This window comes from Phyllobates terribilis, unplaced genomic scaffold (assembly GCF_046119375.1).
Source record: "Phyllobates terribilis strain yellow unplaced genomic scaffold, ASM4611937v1 Scaffold_2__4_contigs__length_985480577, whole genome shotgun sequence".
Taxonomy (NCBI): domain Eukaryota; kingdom Metazoa; phylum Chordata; class Amphibia; order Anura; family Dendrobatidae; genus Phyllobates; species Phyllobates terribilis.
The window spans coordinates 749102883-749124346 of record NW_027362762.1 but is presented as its reverse complement, the minus strand read 5'-3'; the positions used below and the strand labels follow the sequence as shown (position 1 = coordinate 749124346).

Sequence of the window (21464 nt, the reverse complement as noted above, 5' to 3'; positions counted from 1 at the left end):
TATGCTGAGCATTGTATACCCACAATTACATATATCTAAATTTTACAGATACATATATCTAGATCTAATTCAATTATGGGTCACTTAAAAGGTTTTATCACTAGGACATTATCATTGTTGTGACTAGCTATCAATGCTTGATAGTCCGACCACCTCCTCCTGTGATAAGCAGCTCACTGTCTATAGACTATGTACACAGAGCGTGGTGGGGGAAGAGTTATCTTTCTCATATCTGCTGCATTGCTAAATCTAAAAACGATGTTGTTGCACTCAGTAAACTAAGGATACATCGTTGGATTCAGGGTTTCTTTGCCTACATAATGCTTCTATCAGAAGAGAGCAAAAACCTGCTGACTGATTCCCTTTAAATAAAATAGTGACAATATACACCCAGCATGTGGTACAATTTTACATATTTGCATGCCGTATTGTAAAAATACAAAAATTGCAAACTAAGTCAGACCAATTGTTATAAAGAGTTGAAAGTTCCCATTCAGTATTGTGTAGAATCGCCTTAAGCATTTTATTAGGTATTGAGAAGTAGGAATGGAACCAATGGCACCTGCATAAAACAGACATCATGGCAGGTAGTAAGAGCAGCAGAAGTCATATCCGACAGGAAATAGTCTCCCAATGCTCCAATATAATGGCTCCTCTTCAAGTTCATATTCCAGCTTTCAACCGGTCACATTAGAGGTTACCATCTTCTGGCCCAACTACTGGCAACAATGACCCTATTCCCTCTCCCCAGCTGTCACTACCTACCTAATATTTCATCTTTTTCTTCCGGTATCTTTCCCTCCTACTTTAAACATGCCATCATAAACCCATTACTAAAAAAAGCCATCCCTCCACCAGAATTGCGCTGCCAGCTACAGACGTGCCTAAATTCTCCCCTTCATCTCTAAACTCTTCAAACGCTTGGTCTACTCATCTAATCTGCTATCTCTCAGACAACGCTATTCTTGAACTTTTAGAACCCGGTTTATCTAACATCTAAATCTAATGTCACTGCTCCCTGCTGATTCTCCTGGATCTCTCTGCTACATCTGAAACTGGACCAACAACTCCTCCTCACTATGCTCTGTTCTATTCGCCTCAAGGACTCAGTTCTCTCTTGGTTTTCCTCTGACCGCTCCTTCAGTGTATCTTTTGCTGGCGCTTCTTCCCCTCCTGTTCCATTTACGGTCAGGGTTCCTCAGGGCTCAATTCTAGGCCCCCCTCCTGTTCTCTCCATACACCGCCTCTATTGGACAAACTATAAGCAGATCACCCCCACATTACTACAAAATACCAGTGATTCTGTTCAGTGTCTCCCAACATCATGCCCTCCCTCCATCTAAAACTGAATGTCAAAAACTGAACTCATTTTTGTTTTCTCCCTCCACTAATCTACCTAAACCTGAAATTGCAATCTGTATGTGGTTTTACCAAACTCCTATGCAGAATAACAGTCGTCTTGGGGTTATATTTGACTCCAATCTTTCCTTCACTCCCTATATCCAATCACATCACCTGCATCTCAAAAACATCTCTAGAATTCAACCTTTCCTTACCTTTTACTATGCAAAATCTTACTGCTGCTTAGATTCTCTCTTGCCTGAACCATGGCAACCCTCTACTGATCGGTCTCCACCTTACTAAACTCTACCCTATCCAATCCAACCAGAATGCAGGAGCCAGGATCATATTTATGTCCAACCGCTACATTGATGCCACCACTCTAACAGTCTGTATATTGGATTCTGTAGCGGATGGGCAACCAGTGCAAACTTATCACACTTACACACAAAGCTCTCCACAGTTCTGCACCCTACATCTCCTCCCTCATCTCTGCCTATTAACCTAACCATCCTCTCCGTTTCACCAACGAGATAGGACTAACATCCTCTATAATCTGAACGTCCCACTCGCATCTCCAGGGCTTCTCTCATGCTGCAACACAGTCTTCTGGAATGCATTGCCCCCAGAGAATCCAGTTAATTCCAAATATCCAGTTTCAAGCATGCCCGAAACAGCCTACTGTAAAGAAATGTGTATCACCTCACTAATTAACTATCCCCTTTTCACTTTTCCATGTACTCAGCAGCACTTTGTATTTGTTCTTGTGCATATACTGGCTGGTGTCTGGTTCATGCAGCGTTATTTGAATGCCCCTATTTATTATATCTGCAAATTGTCTCTTCAGATAGGAAGAGGACTAGAACTCTATAGCGCCACCTGTTGGAAGCAGCAATCCTAAAAGTCACTATCGACCCTTTAACGAGCCTAGCAATATGACTGTCTGCAAATGGAGATTCTGATTTGGCTTTTTTCCTGTGTTCTGGATTATTGCACCTCGTCAGTGCAAAGTATGAGATCTGATTTGGCTGGGTGACAGGCCTATTTATTATAGTGATGGATGGATCTTACATGACAAGCACTTTATTTTTTAGCTTTTGTTTTACCCCAATTTCCTAATAGATTAAACTTGCGAGCAGGGCCCACACTCCTCTTGGTATGCGTTGAACTATTACTCTGCAAGGTCTTATTTTTATTGTACAAGTACCCTCTGAAATGTAAGCAAAACCAAAAAAGCATTTTCTTTACATTGGTGTTATAACTTAACTGTATGACAAGGCATAAGAACTATGATCACATATTCTTTAAAGGGAATCTGTCACCACATCTGACCCATATAATGTAAACTATTAATATGGGCATACAGGTTATAGACTTCTGATAAGTCCTCCCTGTATGCCTCATGTCAGACGTTTTGTTGTTGATAAATCATCTTTTATCACTTTATGTAAATGACCTCTTCCAGGATCTGGGGAGGATGCTGCTTGGACGATAACTGCCTCCAGAGATTATTTTATATAAAGGGGAAGTTACCAGTGTGAGACACAGAAGAAATGAGTTGAGTGAAATGAAATGAGCGACTTACCAGAAGAAATGAACCTGGTCTTCTTGCAAACATTTTTTTTTGTTCTCTGCTGTATTGCAACAGTATTACAACCCTGTTTGCCAGTGAGATGGAAGCTGAGCGGAGCCTGCAGATGTGTCAGGTATAAGCACACACAGCTCTGCAGTGAGATCAGGAGAGCAGACAGTCGCCATGAGGCTGCGTGCACACGATGCGTTTTTCATGCGTTTATGCTGCGGAATTTCCGCAGCGGAAACGCATAAAAAACGCTTGGTAATCCGCACCCCATGGTCCCCAATGGCATTCCGCAATGTCAATGCACATGCTGCGGATTTTTCCGCAGCGTTTCTGCAGTGCTCATAAATCCGCAGCATGTTCATTAATTTTGCGGAAGCGCCGCCATTGACTTGCATTGAGACGCATAGAATGCGCGTCTGTACATTTGTACACGTGGATTATATGCCTCTCTATGTGTGGATGGTACCCAGTTCTGGAGGAGACAAGACTCTCATCCAGACCTGGGTACCATTGTACCTGTAAAAAAAAAGAATAAAATAAAAAATAAAGTTTATATTCACCTTTCCGACGGCTTCTCTCTGCATGCCGGCAGCGCTGAAGGACCTTCGGTGACGTCACAGTCATGTGACCGCAGGCCCTTCACCGCTGTGTCTCACGATATGCCGGCAGCTAGGAACCAGACAGGAATGAGCGCTGCAGCACACGCCGGGGCATTGGGGGTAAGTATAGCTTTATTTTAAGCATTGTTTTACGGTCACACTATATAAATCCATGCCGGTTGCATGGATTTATATAGTGTGACCTAGTTGTCAAGCACTTTCCAAGTGATGCTAATCGCCTCGAAAGCGCTTTTCAATCTGCATGCGGAAAGGCATGTGAATCCGCATGTATTCTGCAGGAAAAACGCATGCACAATCTACATGCGTTTTTTCTGCCAGGGAGATGCAGTAATGCTGCAGAAATTTTCTGCTTCATTTCTGCATCGTGGGCACATAGCCTCACACTGGCAACTCCCCCTTCACGTAAAATAAGCATGGAGGCAGGGTTCTCTTCCATGCACCGTCCTCCCCATAGCTTGGAAGAGGTCATTTACATAAAGTGATAAAAGATGATTTTTCAGCAACAAGGCATCTGATATGAGGCATACAGGGAGGACTTTTTTCAGCAGTCTATAACCTGTATGCTCATATTAATAGTTTAGATAGGTCAAACATGGTGACAGATTCCCTTTAAAGACAGATCTGTGCCACTAAATGGAACCTATTACCAAGTTTTCCCAATATAAATGACAGCCACCACAATTCATGCCTCTCATAGATACGGCTTGTAACACTGCTGTAAGTCCCCAACCCCCTCTGCATAGATAGCCCAAAAAATACTTTTTATAATGCTCCCATAAAGCCCAGTCCAATGGGCATCATTGGTCTTACTTTGATGACTCCCTCTTTCCTTGCAATCACAGTCCTTCTGCTAGCTTCATGTAGATGACACATCCTAAGTCATCCACACAGTGTCCCCCAGTAGTACTCCTGTGCAGGCGTACTTCACTCTTCCCTGCGAAATACGACTGCGCAGGAGAGCGATTGGGGACACTGTGGCTGACTTAAGATGCGCCATCCACATGAAGCAAGCAGGAGGACTGCGTTTGCAAGGAAAGACTGCGCCAAAGCAAGACCAGTGACACCTATTGGACTGGGCTGTATGGGAGGATTATAAAAAGGTATTTTTGGGGCGATGAAGAGGGGGTTGGAGACATATACATCTTGCTAGACTACTGTACAAGTGGCATTAAAAGGTGGTGGCCGTAGTTTATATTGGGAAAACTGGATGACCGGTTCCCTTTATTTTTCAAGTACACAGAATTTTAACCACCACGGTCAGTTACATTAGATTGGTTTCAAAACAGATATAGAGATACAGGTTCTGAAATCTTACATTAGCCTACAACTATTGCTTTTACCACCACCACCACAATTGCTTGCGGCTCTCAAGTACAGAGTGTGCTTTTAAAGTTAAGTCCATTTAAAATAATCCAAAACACAATGGACAAACAGCCAATGGGAAAGTTATTTATGAGGAAATTGTTGCGAGAAAAGAATATACAGTACAGACCAAAAGTTTGGACACACCTCATTTAAAGATTTTTTTTGGATTTTCATGACTATGAAAATTGTACATTCACACTGAATGCATCAAAACTATGAATTAACACATGTGGAATTATATACTTAACAAAAAAGTGTGAAACAACTGAAAATATGTCTTATATTCTAGGTTCTTCAAAGTAGCCACCTTTTGCTTTGATGACTGCTTTGCACACTCTTGGCATTCTCTTGATGAGCTTCAAGAGGTAGTCACCGGAAATGGTTTTCACTTCACAGGTGTGCCCTGTCAGGTTTAATAAGTGGGATTTCTTGCCTTATAAATGGGGTTGGGACCATCAGTTGTGTTGTGCAGAAATCTGGTGGATACACAGCTGATAGTCCTACTGAATAGACTGTTAGAATTTGTATTATGGCAAGAAAAAAGCAGCTAAGTAAAGGAAACGAGTGGCCATCATTACTTTAAGAAATGAAGGTCAGTCAGTCCGAAAAATTGGGAAAACTTTGAAAGTGTCCCCAAGTGCAGTTGCAAAAACCATCACGCGCTACAAAGAAACTGGCTCACATGAGGACCACCCCAGGAAAGGAAGACCAAGAGTCACCTCTGCTTCTGAGGATAAGTTTATCCGAGTCACCAGCCTCAGAAATCGCAGGTTAACAGCAGCTCAGATTAGAGACCAGGTCAATGCCACACAGAGTTCTAGCAGCAGACACATCTCTACAACAACTGTTAAGAGGAGACTTTGTGTAGCAGGCCTTCATGGTAAAATAGCTGCTAGGAAACCACTGCTAAGGACAGGCAACAAGCAGAAGAGACTTGTTTGGGCTAAAGAACACAAGGAATGGACATTAGACCAGTGGAAATCTGTGCTTTGGTCTGATGAGTCCAAATTTGAGATCTTTGGTTCCAACCACCGTGTCTTTGTGCGACGCAGAAAAGGTGAACGGATGAACTCTACATGCCTGGTTCCCACCGTGAAGCATGGAGGAGGAGGTGTGATGGTGTGGGGGTGCTTTGCTGGTGACACTGTTGGGGATTTATTCAAAATTGAAGGCATACTGAACCAGCATGGCTACCACAGCATCTTGCAGCGGCATGCTATTCCATCCGGTTTGCGTTTAGTTGGACCATCATTTATTTTTCAACAGGACAATGACCCCAAACACACCTCCAAGCTGTGTAAGGGTTATTTGACCAAGAAGGAGAGTGATGGGGTGCTATGCCAGATGACCTGGTCTCCACAGTCACCAGACCTGAACCCAATCGAGATGGTTTGGGGTGAGCTGGACAGCAGAGTGAAGGCAAAAGGGCTAACAAGTGCTAAGCATCTCTGGGAACTCCTTCAACATTGTTGGAAGACCATTTCCGGTGACTACCTCTTGAAGCTCATCAAGAGAATGCCAAGAGTGTGCAAAGCAGTCATCAAAGCAAAAGGTGGCTACTTTGAAGAACTTAGAATATAAGACATATTTTCAGTTGTTTCACACTTTTTTGTTAAGTATATAATTCCATATGTGTTAATTCATAGTTTTGATGCCTTCAGTGTGAATGTACAATTTTCATAGTCATTAAAATACAGAAAAATCTTTAAATGAGAAGGTGTGTCCAAACTTTTGGTCTGTACTGTATATGGTATGACCGCTCAGTCAATCCTACACAAAATATTTAAAATTACTGTGTGTGGTTGACGTGTGTGTATTCACTTTTTCCACAACAGAGCCATATGGCATTTTAACCATCATGCCATAAAATTTTGATTAGCTGCTTAATTTCTAGGACTTCCAATGACAGAAAACAAGTAGTCCTCAGTAGAGCCCTCAATAAAGATCTGGCTACACATGTATGTGTAAATATGCTTTTCACCAATGGACCCTTCGAGTGGTTTGTTAAGTACTCTAGCAAACTAAAGAATATCTGTGTGAATACCTGTTTTAGCTTGTGTTATTTATCTACCATCTTGTCTCCTGCCCCTAATGCTACCTACACACTATATTATGACACTTGCTTGCCAGAGTCTCCTTACACTGCACTTACTCTGTTGTGAGCCAGAAGCAAAACTACTTCAGTTGGCAGTACTGAAGAGGGCACAAATTGAGGCAGAAGCTCGGCCAAGCTGCTAGCCTGAACTCACCAGGAGTGCACCACTCCCCACCAAGCAGGAAGCCAGGAGGCAAAGGAGCAGTGCTCTCCTAAACGTCATAAGCCAACCACTTTAAACTGCTGATTGACACTGTAGAGTCTGTGTATTTTTACAGATGGGTCCAGTTTTTACTTGAATTTGGTTGACAAATTTATCACAAAACAAATTAAATCCAGTATGGTAACATGCTAGAAAAGCTCCTGAAAGGCTGCAATTCACATCAATGGCTGGGAAGAAAAAAAAAAAAATTCTTGTAAGGCTGTGTGCCCACTATGCGTTTAAGCGTTCCGCAGCAGCAATTCCGCTGCAGAAACGCTTAAAAAACGCTTGGTAGAAGGTCTGCCATGTTCCCCAATGATAATCCGCATGTGCTGAGCACATGCTGCGGAAATTTCTGCTGCGGATTATCATTGCGGAAAAATCCGCAGCACTACCAATTATTTTGCGGAAGCTCGGCATTTTCGTCGCCATTGACTTGCATTGGAACGCATGGAATTTGCATCACTGGATCTGTACATGCGTATTCCATGCGTTTCAATGTGCAGATGGTACCCGTGTTTGGATTAGAGGAGACTCTCCTCCGGACCCGGGTACCATAGTACCTGTAAAAAAAAAAAGAATAAAATAAAAAATAAATATTATACTTGCCTTCTAATGGCCCCCGACGTCCTTGTCTCGGCTTGCCGGCAGCTCGCGGTAGACTTAAGGACCCGCGCTGACGTCGTTTAGCCATGTGACGGGTCACGCGACCGCTGACGTCGGCAGGTCCTTTAAGCTACCGCGAGCTGCCGGCAAGCCGAGACAAGGACACCGGGGGCCATCAGAAGGTAATTATAATATTTATTTTTTACCATTCTTTCGGTCACACTATATACAGTACAGACCAAAAGTTTGGACACACCTTCTCATTTAAACATTTTTCTGTATTTTCATGACTTTGAAAATTGTACTTTCACACTGAAGGCATCAAAACTATGAATTAACACATGTGGAATTATATACTTAACAAAAAAGTGTGAAACAATTGAAAATATGTCTTGTATTCTAGGTTCTTCAAAGTAGCCACCTTTTGCTTTGATGACTGCTTTGCACACTCTTGGCATCCTCTTGATGAGCTTCAAGAGGTAGTCACCGGAAATGGTTTTTACTTCACAGGTGTGCCATGTCATGTTTAATAAGTGGGATTTCTTGCCTTATAAATGGAGTTGGGACCATCAGCTGTGTTGTGCAGAAGTCTGGTGGATACACAGCTGATAGTCCTACTGAATAGACTATTAGAATTTGTATTATGGCAAGACAAAAGCAGCCAAGTAAAGAAAAAAGAGTGGCCATCATTACTTTAAGAAATGAAGGTCAGTCAGTGCGAAAAATTGGGCAAACTTTGAAAGTGTCCCCAAGTGCAGTTGCAAAAACCATCACGCGCTACAAAGAAACTGGCTCACATGAGGACCACCCCAGGAAAGGAAGACCAAGAGTCACCTCTGCTTCTGAGGATAAGTTTATCCGAGTCACCAGCCTCAGAAATCGCAGGTTAACAGCAGCTCAGATTAGAGACCAGGTCAATGCCACACAGAGTTCTAGCAGCAGACACATCTCTACAACAACTGTTAAGAGGAGACTTTGTGTAGCAGGCCTTCATGGTAAAATAGCTGCTAGGAAACCACTGCTAAGGACAGGCAACAAGCAGAAGAGACATGTTTGGGCTAAAGAACACAAGGAATGGACATTAGACCAGTGGAAATCTGTGCTTTGGTCTGATGAGTCCAAATTTGAGATCTTTGGTTCCAACCACCGTGTCTTTGTGCGACGCAGAAAAGGTGAACGGATGAACTCTACATGCCTGGTTCCCACCGTGAAGCATGGAGGAGGAGGTGTGATGGTGTGGGGGTGCTTTGCTGGTGACACTGTTGGGGATTTATTCAAAATTGAAGGCATACTGAACCAGCATGGCTACCACAGCATCTTGCAGCGGCATGCTATTCCATCCGGTTTGCGTTTAGTTGGACCATCATTTATTTTTCAACAGGACAATGACCCCAAACACACCTCCAAGCTGTGTAAGGGTTATTTGACCAAGAAGGAGAGTGATGGGGTGCTACACCAGATGACCTGGTCTCCACACTAACCAGACCTGAACCCAATCGAGATGGTTTGGGGTGAGCTGGACAGCAGAGTGAAGGCAAAAGGGCCAACAAGTGCTAAGCATCTCTGGGAACTCCTTCAACATTGTTGGAAGACCATTTCCGGTGACTACCTCTTGAAGCTCATCAAGAGAATGCCAAGAGTGTGCAAAGCAGTCATCAAAGCAAAAGGTGGCTACTTTGAAGAACTTAGAATATAAGACATATTTTCAGTTGTTTCACACTTTTTTGTTAAGTATATAATTCCACATGTGTTAATTCATAGTTTTGATGCCTTCAGTGTGAATGTACAATTTTCATAGTCATTAAAATACAGAAAAATCTTTAAATGAGAAGGTGTGTCCAAACTTTTGGTCTGCACTGTAAATCCATGCCGTTTACATGGATTTATATGGTGTGACCAAGTTGTCAAGCATTTTGCAAGTGATGCTAAAATCGCTTGGAAAGCGCTTGACAACTCTGATGTGAAAATGCATGTGAAAAATGTTTCACTTCCGCTTGTCCCTGGCAAGAAAAACGCATGTACAATCCGCATGCGTTTTTTCTGCCAGGGAGATGCAGAAACGCTCAGGAAAAATCCGGAGCATTTCTGCATCGTGGGCACATAGCTTAACAGTTAAATGTAATCTCTTTTTTTTAAGCAGATAATCTTTCCAATACACACACACACACTGTAGCATCTCAGGATATTTTGAGCTAAAGGGTAAAATAAGTATGACATCTATATGTGATGCAGCTTCTATCTGCCTTCTGCTTATGATCGGTTTCTCCATGTCAGCTCTTAAAAGCAGGAGGAAGTGGAGACAATCTATATCCCACAAAAATACACTCTACAGATTCTGCACACAGCACTCAAAGATGGTTGGGACAGGTAATGCAAGTTTTATAAACTTTATAGCTAACGACTATATAGACTTACCTACTATAACTGCTCTCCAGTTCCATTAGATTAAGGAGACATATCTTTTGAAGCACTTCATGCATTGAAGAGCCATATGGAATTACAAAAAAAAAAAAGTGGAACTTTGTGTGAAAAATGTCCAAAAACCGCCAGGAAGGATTTGATTGGCCTTGATGCAAACAACAAATACAGTTGTTACAATGTTGAGTGCTTAAAGAAGTTTTTAGAGATTGTCCTAATGTTTTACTAAGGGAGAAAATCGTAAATAAGCCTAAAAAGTCCAAATACTTACAAGTTGCATTCCTGTTGCTCTAACACCACCACGCTGGTGCTCCCCGCCGGTCTTTGGCAGAGGTTGCTTTAAGGTTTCAACAATGGTTTCCAAATAAACAAAGACTAGCCAAGCGCACCAGAGCAACTTTGCTGGAGAAGCAGAAGAGATACTCGACAGTTCTATGGAAAACCCTTCCAATGCAAAATAATGTGATAACTGGAACTTTTCTTAATCAGCAAAAGAAAGGACAAAAATACAAGTACAGAAAAAATTAACACAGGGATAACATTTTGTAAAGATCTTTCACCTGGCTTTAATTCTGATTAACCGATCTTACAAAGTGACAGAATCTGCTTTCTTATGACTTATGTGCTAATGTACAGTTGAAATCTAGGTATCAGTTTATTCTTTTCTTCACAGCATATTCTATTCAAATGTACATACTTTTTCACAAAAGACAGTGGCTGGTATTTGTCAATGTATTAATCCCATCCGGCCGAAGACTTTACTCCTAGGGGACTGTGGCACATTGTGTTTTTAACAGTGAAATTCATTACATTTCTCATTTATTAACACGGATTTAGCCCTTTGCCCGGAATGGATTACTGCAATGACAACAAATCTCCAACACTGACCATAATAGATGTATGCGATAGCAATTCTAAATGAAATTACAAGATGATTGATGAATCGCACATAATTTACAGGTTTTCATTTTTTCTAATATTATGGTAACAGGCACTGAAAAAAAACATGTTCTTGGCAAGATATTTAAACAGAAATTGAGATTAGGAAGCCTAGGAAAGCAAATGACATTGTCTTTTTAAGTAAGAAACCTACTTTGCAACAAGTACCATTTCGGTTTCTCTAGCACCAGTAATTTTCCCATCCTATTTTTTTTTTTTTTTTTAACAGGATGAGAGGCTGTTCTCTTAGAAACTATAACTGATATGAAAAATAAATTATGCTCCAAATTTTTATGTAAAAAGACAATTCACAAATTCATTGTGAATGTACAGAAATTCAATAAGTCACCTAAAGATTAAAAATCACGTCCGGAATATATTTAACTGTTTAGTGTTTGTAAAATATATCTATTTAGAAGTAGGCTTTTACACTAGAAGTGGCTTTGCACTGAACACAATTTTCCCAGATTCTGGATTATAAAGAAAATTAAAGAATTAAAAATTGTCATTCTTAATGAGGCAGTCTCTTGCTTTAATTTGTAGTTAAATGGAAGATAATAAAGATCAATATATACAGTACATTAGCTGTAAAATGGAAAGAGGAGTCAGAAATAAGAATAGCACAGGACAAAATAAATCTGATTTTATTTATACTCGTGATTAATTTGTCTTTCCTTTTTTTTTTTTTTTTATTTTAACTATTTAGCCTAATCAGTCAACCTGGAGCATAAAAATTCTTATGGACTTTTACATTGAACTCAGATGTACAAGACTACAAATGAAGAAATCAAAAACGCAAGATATTCCATATTATTGGATTTAACAAAACGTGTTGGATAAAGACAGTACACATTTGATTTACAGTTTTACAAATTTCAAAATGGAGTGCTATTCTCCTTTGCCACCAACATGCTCAAATAAGAGGTAATGTCAAGGTTCTAATTTACAGAAAGATTGCTGTATCTACAAAAGGAACGCAAGGATGTTTTTTCCCTTTCAGAAAATAAAAAGGGTACTTTAGGAAAAAAAAAGACTAAAAAAATGAATGAAATATTATAAAGCGTAAAACTGATCTTTTGCAAATTCAGAAGACACCAATTGACTCTATAGTGAGGCCTTATTTACGAATGTAACGATTACTTAAATTAGGTGTCATATGAATAGAATGTGACTTCAAAGGTCATGTAACTCTTCTAGTGACTTTAATGTACTGTACATTTTGTGCTTTAGGAATTAAAACTGTGCCAAAGGAAACAAGTACCACCGAGATCGGGCAAAACTTAACCCATCATCAACTTCCCAAAGAGCACATGTGTTGTGCAACCAGTAAGACATTATCTGCACAATCATCCACTGTGCCACAAGAATTATAAAATTGATTTCTCAGCTACAATAAATGAATGACCCGAAAGCATATAATTGAACACATAAAAGGAAATATATTTAAAAATAAAAATATTGGTCAAGCTAATCTTTGATTCCACTCTGCTAATAAATTTACAGGGCATAATTTTCTTTTTAGATAATATGGAATTATTGGTTTGATATCGGTCCCCAAAACCATCTGTTACATAAATCATATTTTGTGCATTTTGAACACTTACAATGCATAAAAACAAAGCATTTTCTTGTCTTGTCAATTAAAACACTAATACTCTTCTTGACAACATAGATTGGAAATGGCAAAAAAAGGAAAATAAAAACAAAAAACAGAAATAGAAAAGTCAGTTGTTACCTTCCCCTGTTTACAACAAATTAAATTGAGACAATTTCAAACACATTACACTACATGATTAATAATAAAAATCATGTTTGTTTTTTTTATAAAGTTGCCCAAAATGCAAGGGATGTGCATAGGTTTACAACTTGGTTATAATAATTGTAAGTAATTCCCTAGGGTACGAATTCCCATGAACGGAATGTATGTTTCTGTAAGTTACAGATTTGTTCAACACAGATACACCAACAGTATAAACGCTTGCGACTGTCCACATGCATTAAGACCCACTTTCAAATTTCTATATTGTTTATAGTGTTTTTTTTTTCAAAGAGACAGTATCAAATAAAACTATATTATGCAGTAAATACTTTAAGGAAATATTTTAAATGAAAAAGGCCATTAAATAGGTGGTGTTTCCTCTTCCAATAGATGAAGGCTATTTGTGTAAATAAATTAAATAGTGCCTTTGCTATTGAATGAATGACAAGACTAAAGAATGTAGTGTTCCACCCTTGCTAAAAGGTAACCAAATTCCCCCATTATTAAAATAGATTATAGAAAGCAGCATATCACTTGTGCAGTTTTCAGAGGCCTTTAAAACAAAAAGCTATGGTTTCCAAAAATATAACATTCAAAAGGACTGAATAATGCATACATTTTAAAAAGGTATATTTTAATACAATCTAGGAGAAAGCAAAGGTTAAAAAACAGATACTGTCTCTTTAAAGTAGCACTGAAAGTTTGCTTTGTTTTCCTTCCCACCTATTAGGACATGACAATAATTATAAATTTAGATCACACTACATTTAGGTAGTCTCTAGGGGCCAAGACCGGTTGACAGAACGCCAACAGAGAGGATTCTCCAAGTACTGCACAAGGTGATTTTGAAGTATTAAAACACCAACAGTTCCCTTGAAAATGGTCTAATAGACCCAGGATACAGGAACCCATTGTGGTGCCGTGCACACAAGCTCAATGGCTTCCTCCAGATGTCTAATAGTTTCATCAATCTCATTGTTGATAATTGTTAGATCGAAGTAGTGTGCATATGTTCTCTGCAGAATTTCGGACTCCTTTTGCAGTCGCTGAAGGGATTCATCCTGAAAAGATTGAAAAAAAAAATGCTGTTACATACAATGTACACCTGTTCTATGCCTTCTGAACACAATCATTAAATATGAACATCAAGTGATTCCGAGATTGCCAGAATAGTTCTTCGCCTGCCCCGATAATGTACAAAGCGCAATTATCTGCTACAGACAAGATCATGAACAAGCACAAGCTGAGACTAGATAGGAGCTACAAAGTCACAGTACCAGCGTCACACAAACAATTGGGTTTCACATAAAGGTAACGTTTACACACAACATGGCAGCATTCCTAGCAAACTGTTAGCACACTGTTCTAGCCACCAGGAATCAAATACTAAATACTTGTACATGTAAGAATCGCTGCAAAAGCAAACAAAATAACCATGAAAAATATACCGCACCATTCTTAAGTTCAAGTAAAACCATATTTGGATGTAATCGTTAAGAAAATTATTTTTTAGTAAAGTAAGCGTGTGATGACTAACTCCTTTGGGGGCTGGCTCCTCTTCACTGTTCGCCTGTTTTCTTTATTTATGACCGCCATTGTGGGCGGAGCTTGGGGTTTCCATGTTTTCGCTTGATTCATCATTTGCAACAAACTTTGTTACAAATGTAGTCCAGTCCACCCCTGGAGTGATTTTATGTGCGCCAGATATTTTGGAGCAAATTTTGCATTATTTCATGAAACAAACAAATCACAAGACTATTCAAAGAAAAAGAATAATGACCATTTTTTACTTTCCACAAAATTCCTGAATCGTGTGCACCATTTAATGAATTTGTTGCAAAAACTGGCCAGGTATATCACAAGGAAAAAAATTAATTGATTGGAAAAAAAAAAAGTAATGAATAGGAGCGGGGCTAAGTATTTTTCCTTCATCAGCGTTCAGTCTCCAGAAATTTGCTGTCATAATGTCATTTTCAGTTGCATGAAAGGCCAGGTAGACACTACGTCTGTGCACCTAGCCCACAGTACACGACGGGAGATTTTACCAAAGTATACTGTAATGTCAACTATTCACCAGACAGAGGCCAAAAGACTACACTTTCCAATACAGTGGGGTACAGCAAAGAAACATGTAGTACACGTTTGACTATAATAGGTCTCTAAGGTTGCCTTGGCCTCCAACCTGATTGTGACCACTGTCTGGTGCATAAGTACTGAACATATTTGCCTGACAGGCTAGGTCCAGACTGCGTTTGTGCCCACTAAGTTATTTCGCTTTAATGAACAGCTTACACTTTTGGAATGGTAAATAAAGACACACAGCTAAAATTGTGTGAATACTGGACTATTTCCTGAAATTCCTATTACAAAGCTGTGGGTGTTCATGTGGGGCTGGTCCCCCCTCCATGGCTATTATAGCATTTACTCAACTGTGAAGGGTTTGCACAAAATCTTTGCGTTTTGGCTGGATGGACACAGAACAAATACGAAGGTGGTCTGGCTAGTAATCAGCATGAATATCTTCCCAAAAGGTCTTTAGGTCAAGGGCCTACTCTAAACGGTTTCTACAAATCCAGAAGCATACAACAGTCTAAAATGTGTTTGCACGTTATAGAATTAAAGAGAACCTGACAGCCGATACCTGCAGCCAGGCAGTGAACACTATGTAATCCAGCAGGTAGCATTCCTCACTTGTCCATCAGACTGATGGACAGAAAAAACACTTCCATTGCTTCATGGTCCAGTGGCGGTAGGTTATGCATCACCCACGCTGAGCATTGTACATGGCGATTTTAGGTTCATGGCTCAGCCATGGAGACATGTTTAATGAAACTCCTGATGTACAGGTATTGTGTGAGGAATTCTTTAAGAGGAATTCTGGAACGCGTTAGTGAGTGATGCATCAGCGCATAGGAGATTTTTACACTTCGTGCACTTTAGCACTTGGTGCTGCCCGGAATTAGTGCTGTCTATGGCTCGTGGATTAGCTGATATTCCTGGACGCTCCTATTCCAATTATCATTTGACATGTCTGATATGCCCTAGGAACTTCAATGAATTGCCTAGTAGCAGGGAAAACATCTAAATTCCACAATTGCATAAATTAAATAAATCTTTTGAACCTGATGAGCTTGAAAATCCACATCAGAATGGCTGCATAAACCTCAAATTAAAATTTAGGTGAACTCATAAAATGTTCATTTTGATCTGAAGTTTAAACATTGTAACATCCAAAAGTATGCACATCAGTAACATCCGATCCATTTATTAATCTATGTAGTCTGCATTCTGAAATCTGACAACAGATCTGCTTTAAAATTTTCTGGTTATCAATTATTCACGGTCTTGTTAATTGGGAAAAGGGATGCACAGCAACATAATACTTAAAGGGGACAAACATAGCCATCTCAGTGTTCTGATACATATAATGGAAGCAATTTCTTGCACAAAAGGAAAAAAAGGAAAACAAATGTAAAAGCTAATGACAAGTCCTCTTTCATTACATACTGGTATATTTGGGCTTTTTCCCCCCTCTTTCTGGTCATTCCACTCTTCCAATAAGTATAAACGTCAATCTCAGCCCAGCAAGTGTGCCAAGTCACCCAATAACTGAAACGTATAAGGAAAGGCGGACCCCCTGTGGAGTAACCTCATTATATTACGTACTAAATGTAATATATTTCATTGATGTAGTACAATAAAAGTCAACTATATTTTCTTCCGCTGGGTGAATGGTGTATATTGGATACAGCTTGGGTATTCTAATCGAGCAACAATTTAAAAGCAATAGGCATGGTATAGAAGCATCTACCAAAATCTACACAGCTAGCATTGTGGGGTTTTGCAGTTTCAAGTCCTTTCCAGTACTTACAGGTAATTTTCTGCACCATCTTGGAAGCTTAGCAAAATTTGCAAGTGTGTAATTGAAAGGAAGAAACAAGTTTATGACAAAACAAAAAAAAATAAATTGGATAATTGTAAAACAGAAAACAGAACAATGTGAGCAAAAAGAAGAGGTCAATAATTACTGTTTCTTAGGAGGCCATGGTTTTAAGATACTACTTTTTTGTGATAAATTTGTTAAAGAAAACCTAGTAGCTTAAAAATGATATGTTTGGCAACTATTCCTCTAGTGACATACGTTTTTGTAGCTCTTCAACTAATATAAAAGGAATCCGTTTCCAAAACCCAGATTTATGTTGCACAGGTTTGTTATGGTGATACAAATGGACTGGGTGAAGCGTAACTTTATTTGGATTATTTCTATAGGGCGGGAGGGGGAGTAGAGGAGGACCTTGCTATATTTTAATTTTGGGCTTTTCTTTTACTTATTCCCACTGTCTGCAGCCATTCTCCAATATATCAAGCACTTATAATAGTGGTGTAATTTCCTTCTGCAAATAAAACATTTAAGAGACAATGATCACATCCATTCAGCACCTCTCCCATCTCATGTGACCGAAATTCTTGCAACATCCACATTAAGCTTCTGCATTTGAATCCCACTGCTTCACTAAGTTCTCGTTTTTTTGAGAGCAGTATTAATCACTTTTTGTTGCTATATGAAATATACGTAGTTGGATCGCATATTGGCTGCATGCCACACTATACCACCTCATCATAGAGAGGACATATAGTATTCCAAGTTTAGAAAGCATGAGGGAGAAATCAATATGGGTAATGCTGACAGGAAGGGGTTAAAGGAACACTAAGACAAAAGAATGAAATCTCAGCTTATCCTTCCCTAATTTTCTTTCCTCCTATTACAACCAGAATGGAGGAATACATAACAAAATCTTCTGTCTATTTCCCAGGATCTCTGCCATGTCCCACCAGCCTGTCACTGGCTGTAATAACGGACTTCATCTGAAGCCCCTCGTCATTACCTAGTCTTCAGGAGGCCACACATTAATATGCCCTGACTTTATGTCAGGTCCCCAGCAAAATAGAGGAAGAAGAAAAAAAATAATAAAAAAAAATAAACAGATTAAACATTTTTCTCTGTGGGTTTTATACAGGAGCATGCAGACTGGACTGAAAAACAGGGTGGGCTTATCTCCTGTTAAAAAAAAATCCCAATGTAGTAGTGAACATGTATGCAACTGCATCCCATACAGTGTAAAAAGGACACTCTTTGCAAATATCTGGGTCATTTATAGTCCATAAAAACTTTCCACATAGAAGCCAAATATAATCCCAGTACATATGTTGAGTCTACTGCAAAATCGGAAAATGAACTAAACATACAGTATCTTGTCAGTCTGTTTCAAGATAAAAAGTAAAGTGAATCTACGATTCTTCGCTTGTCAAAGTCTACCTGGATGTTTTACATTAAATCAACCCAAACTAGTCAGAACAGGAGGACTGCACCTCACATCCCAATGAACTCCGCTTACCTCATTGATACTTGGAGTAATAGTAGGTGCAGCAATGAAGACCACAAATGGAGCAAATTCTGCAGTTCTCAGGACTTTCAGAGCCTAAAAATATGAAGATGACATTAATATTTACAGAACAAAACTTAATCGGTCTTATCACTGCAATATTAAGATCGTGTCCCAAGGAATGGAAACATTCCGGAAATTTAACACTAGCAAAATAAACCCTCCAAATGAGTGCCAATATCCATAACCAAATTCTTCCATCGGGAAATTCTAAGTATATTATAGACATAGATCAGAAGAAGTTCATAACTATCGGCTATATCGCAGTTTTTTCTTGTATACAAAAGATTTTTTTCAAAGGAATTCTACTTAGAGGAAACAGTGGTATATAAATGTTAAAGTGTACCTGTCATTTCAGGAATCTTTTCTGTATAAGCTTTCGTGTGTGTACACAAGAGGCTCATATCCTACATTTTTGCATTACTTTTTCTTCAGCAGACTCCATGTCTAATTTTCAGTTTTCTCTGAGTTAGAGTGGGGGACAGGGGTGGGGGGGGGGTGAGTGGGAACTACCTGCTATGAGGTCTACTTTCCACAGAGATTAATTAATGTTTCTCTGTTTAGTACACAAATTCAAAAGTAGCAGAAATAATATGGTGTAGATGATAGAGCATTACTAAGCTGTGTGGCTGTGAATCCAGTTGTGCAATAAGCTAAAATCACCCATCAATTGCAGCACAATCTGCCCATTTTCTTGCTCTGCTCCTTACTCCCCTACCAATAAAGTAACTAAGGCCCCGGCCCCACTATCCGTATTCGGTCAGTATTTTTTCTCAGGAGTGGGAGCCAAAACCAGGAGTGGGGTGATAAATGTAAAATTGGTGACTTGTTTCTATTATACCTTTTCTCTGATTGTTCCTCACCTGGTTTTGGCTCCCACTCCTGAGAAAAAATACTGATGGAATACTGATAGTGGGGCTGTGAACTTAGGCTGTGGAACTTGACACCCCATTGTGTTGACAATCAATCTTACTTTGACAAAGACAATTTTTTTCTTTCTTTCAGAGTGCAGGACAGGGGGAAGTGGTGGCTCATAAGTGGAGAAAGAAGCAGAATTCTCTGAATAGTTTCTTATTTTTGATACTAGTAATTTATGCAAAGTTTGTGAAACTATTGTGAGAGAACAGAATCCATTTTGTCTTGTAACTTCTGTGTAATGGTGATCAAGTAACACTGATGGGCAGGGAACTTTCACATTTCTATTCACTGCTCTAAAGCTCCTATTGGCTCAGTTTTTTCCTTTGTCTGTGGCACTATTTAAAGCGTCTATATGTAGTAATAAACCGGAAATCTTGGGTACACCGTAATAAGCTGTGCTGTATTGATTTCTCGAGTGCTCGTCAAACCTTATTAATTTGGAGTTTGAAAGGCATAGAGGAGAGTTTATTTTGCTCACACTATACTGACCATTAGGCTATGTGCCCACGATGCAGAAATGCTCCGGATTCTTCCTGAGCGTTTCTGCATCTCCCTGGCAGAAAAAAAGCATGTGGATTGTACATGCGGATTGCACATGCGTTTTCCTGCCAGCGACATGGGGATGTGAAGCGTTCTTCACTTGCATTTCTGCATGCGGGTTGTCAAGCGCTTTCCAAGCGATTTTAGCATCACTTGGAAAAGTGCTTGACAACTTGGTCACACTATATAAATCCATGCAACCGGCAAGGATTTTATATAGTGTAATCAAGTTAGTTAAAAAAAAAGAATAAAAATGGTAGAAAAAACCCCCAAAAAAACAACAACATTATACTCACCTTCCGATGGCCCCCGGTCTCCCCGGTGGTGTAAAAGGACCTTGCATGAAGTCATTTAGTCATGTGACAGGTCACGCGACCACCAACGTCAGCGGTCGCATGACCTGTCACATGACTGAATGACGTCATGGAAGGTCCTTTTACACCATCGGGAGCCAAGACGCACCGGATAGAAGACTGCGGGCCATCAGAAGGTGAGTATAATGGGTTTTTATTTACTTTAGATTTTTTAAATTTAAATTACAGGTACCATGGTACTAGGGTCTGGGGGAGAGTCTCTTCTTCTCCTCCAGACACGGGTACCACGCGCACATTGAATCGCTTAACATCCGCATGTGCACATGTAGTCATGTGGATATTAAGCGATTCAATGCAAGTCAATGGTGGCAAAAAAGCCACGCTTATGCAAAATAATTGGTAGCGCTGCGGATTTTTCCGCAATGATAATCCGCAGTGAAAATTTCCGCAGCATGTGCACAGCACATGCGGATTATCATTGGGGAACATTGCAGACCTTCTACCAAGCGTTTTTTAAGTGTTTCTGCAGCGGAATTGCCGCTGCGGAAACGCTTAAAAAATGCATAGTGGGCACACAGCCTTAAAGTCCAACCTAAATACTCCTAAAAAAATACAAAACACAAAAACGTAACAATATGACACAAGCAGCAGTGCCAGAGTCTACTATTACAAGAATCTTAGATGAACAAACAAAAATATGACCTATTTAAGTCATGGAATTTGTTCAGAGTTATCCTGAAGCATTAAAAGGGGTTTATCTGGTTAACAAAACTTTTCAAATACCCTGTAAGGCAGGGGTGGGGAACCTCAGGCCCCCGGGCTGTTTACGGCCCTCGATGACCTTTTATCCGGCCCCTGTGCAGATTCCCATGGACCGCAGTGCTTGGGCTGGCATCTGTATTTTGCCCATTCATTTCTTCTTTGTCTGTGAGCATGAGCATGCAGTGTTCACTACTGAACAACCCCTTTAATTCACAAATTCAACTTGCCTAAAAGTTTCTCAATTTGAAAAGCTGATGAAAAGATCAAAGTAGTAAAAACTTTGGTACATTTTTTTTTTTTTATCTGACTTGGCACAAGTGTATTTTTTGTCATGGATTTTGGGTAGTCACCTGAGGTTCAACATCAAGTATTGCAATAAGTCCCTGTTCATGGATCTTTCGTATTGTTTCCAGTTTTGTCCCATACATAGCATCCTCATGGCTGCCGTATTCCAGATATTCATTGTTGGAAATATCTTGCATCATTTGGTCATGGGATACAAAGAAGTAATTTTTTCCATTTTCTTCATCTTTCTTTGGAGGTCTTGTTGTGTCTAAAA

At 39.7% G+C, this 21464-nt stretch overlaps 1 protein-coding gene across 13 annotated transcripts in view; it reads right to left on the bottom strand.

The window, feature by feature from the left end:
- Nucleotides 1-12587: 12587 nt before the first annotated feature.
- Nucleotides 12588-21464, bottom strand: part of CASK (calcium/calmodulin dependent serine protein kinase) — a 350915-nt gene continuing 342038 nt past the window's right edge. For all 13 annotated transcript variants that reach the window (XM_073667250.1, XM_073667249.1, XM_073667257.1 and 10 more), the window contains 3 exons: nucleotides 21256-21458; nucleotides 18324-18407; nucleotides 12588-13988 (listed from right to left, as the gene is read on the bottom strand). In XM_073667250.1, coding sequence (XP_073523351.1) covers nucleotides 13812-13988; nucleotides 18324-18407; nucleotides 21256-21458 — 464 coding nt within the window. In that variant the 3' untranslated portion in view covers nucleotides 12588-13811. The remainder of the gene's footprint in view (nucleotides 13989-18323; nucleotides 18408-21255; nucleotides 21459-21464) is intronic.